Genomic DNA, 2,051 nt, shown 5'->3' with positions numbered 1-2,051 from the left:
GTCTTTCTCTCTCTACAGTAAATATAACCAGGAGGTCTTACAGCAGGTCTTCCTCAGCTGTAAGAAGCGAGGTCTGTTGAATCGTCGCCGTACCAACACCTTCCATGGCCCTAAAAAGAACCGTGGTGTCCCCTGCCTGCCCATGTCCTATCAGCTGTCTCAGCATTACTACAGGTCCTGCACACTTGTGCTGTATAAAACACATCTGTCTCTGTCTCTGTTACAAAAGGGTTCCTTCTGTAATGGACAAGTCCTCAAGCCTGTCTCTGTCTGTGCAGGTTTTTCTCCTGGCGTTTCCCAGGTGCGCTGTATAATGATGTGTATGAACTTCTGGAGGCTCTGGGGGAGAAAGGACGAGTGGACCGACCCAACACTTTCTGCTTTCAGAAAGAGAAAGCAAGGGATGAGGGAGAGCAGGAGAGTGGGGGAGGAGGAGGAGCAGGAGTGGAGGATGATGATAAGTATCTGGTACCTGCTAGTGATGTGGAGGACATGCTGGTGTTCTCCATGGACTCTGCAGGAGGAGCGACAGCATGCTGTCTCACTTTAATGACCCTGGGCCTGATGAGCGTGGACATCTGTATACCACAGCAGATTGTAGTGGTGGACAGCACACTGGTGGACAACGAGGTAGTCAAGAGGTAACACACACACACATCACACACACACACACACACACATCACACTGGTGGACAATTAGGTAGTCAAGAGGTAACACACACACATCACACACACATCACACTGGTGGACAACGAAGTAGTCAAGAGGTATCACACACGCACACACATCACACTGGTGGACAACGAAGTAGTCAAGAGGTATCACACACGCACACACATCACACTGGTGGACAACGAAGTAGACAAGAGGTATCACACACGCACACACATCACACTGGTGGACAACGAAGTAGAAAAGAGGTAACACACACACAGCACACTTGTGGACAACGAAGTAGACAAGAGGTAACACACACACACAGCACACTGGTGGACAACGAGGTAGAAAAGAGGTAACACACACACAGCACACTGGTGGACAACAAAGTAGACAAGAGGTAACACACACACACAGCATACTGGTGGACAACGAGGTAGAAAAGAGGTAACACACACACAGCACACTGGTGGACAACGAGGTAGAAAAGAGGTAACACACAGCTGGACAACAAATAGTGTACAGAGGTAAAACACACCAGATGAAAAAGAAGGAACTAAGGAAGAATCAAAGACAGAAACAAACAAAAAAGTTTATCTTACAGTATTAACATGAGTAACTCTGACTGTGTGTTAGCATCACTAAAGAGCTGGATGATGAGGAGGATGATGAAGGTGGAGCTCGGTTCGAGGTGAAGGCTCACCAGGCGTCTCACACTAACTACCTGCTAATGAAGGGATATTTCGTCCCCGGTATCATCAGCCTGAGGAACATCACGTCTACTGAACACATCGCAGTCAACGCCTGCAGCCTGCACATCCGCCTGCGCAACACACACACACACTCTCTGTTCACACACACCGGTAAGACACACACACACACTCTTTGTTCACACAGACCGGTAAGACACACACACACACTCTTTGTTCACACAGACCGGTAAGACACACACACACACTCTTTGTTCACACAGACCGGTAAGACACACACACACACTCTTTGTTCACACAGACCGGTAAGACACACACACACACTCTTTGTTCACACAGACCGGTAAGACACACACACACACACACACACACACACACTCTTTGTTCAAACAGACCAGTAAGACACGCACACACACTTTGTTCACACAGACCGGTAAGACACACTCTCTGTTCACACAGACCGGTAAGACACACACACACACACACACACACACACACACACACACACACACACACACTGTTCACACGGCCCGGTAAGACACACACACACACACTCTGTTCACACAGACCGGTAAGACACACACACACACACTCTTTGTTCACACAGACCGGTAAGACACACACACACACACACACACACACACACACTCTATGTTCACACAGACCGGTAAGACACACACACAC

At 48.5% G+C, this 2,051-nt stretch overlaps 1 protein-coding gene across 1 annotated transcript; it reads left to right on the top strand.

The window, feature by feature from the left end:
• On the top strand, nt 1-1,602 carry LOC125139379 (general transcription factor 3C polypeptide 1-like). Its single transcript, XM_047803028.1, has 3 exons — nt 1-174; nt 279-641; nt 1,294-1,602. Exons 1-3 carry the CDS (start codon nt 143-145, stop codon nt 1,598-1,600), a joined length of 702 nt encoding a protein of 233 aa, XP_047658984.1. The 5' UTR covers nt 1-142; the 3' UTR covers nt 1,601-1,602.
• The last annotated feature ends 449 nt before the right edge of the window (nt 1,603-2,051 follow it).

Source organism: Tachysurus fulvidraco, chromosome 18, assembly GCF_022655615.1.
Source record: "Tachysurus fulvidraco isolate hzauxx_2018 chromosome 18, HZAU_PFXX_2.0, whole genome shotgun sequence".
NCBI lineage: Eukaryota > Metazoa > Chordata > Actinopteri > Siluriformes > Bagridae > Tachysurus > Tachysurus fulvidraco.
This window is presented reverse-complemented; position numbering and strand designations above follow the sequence as displayed.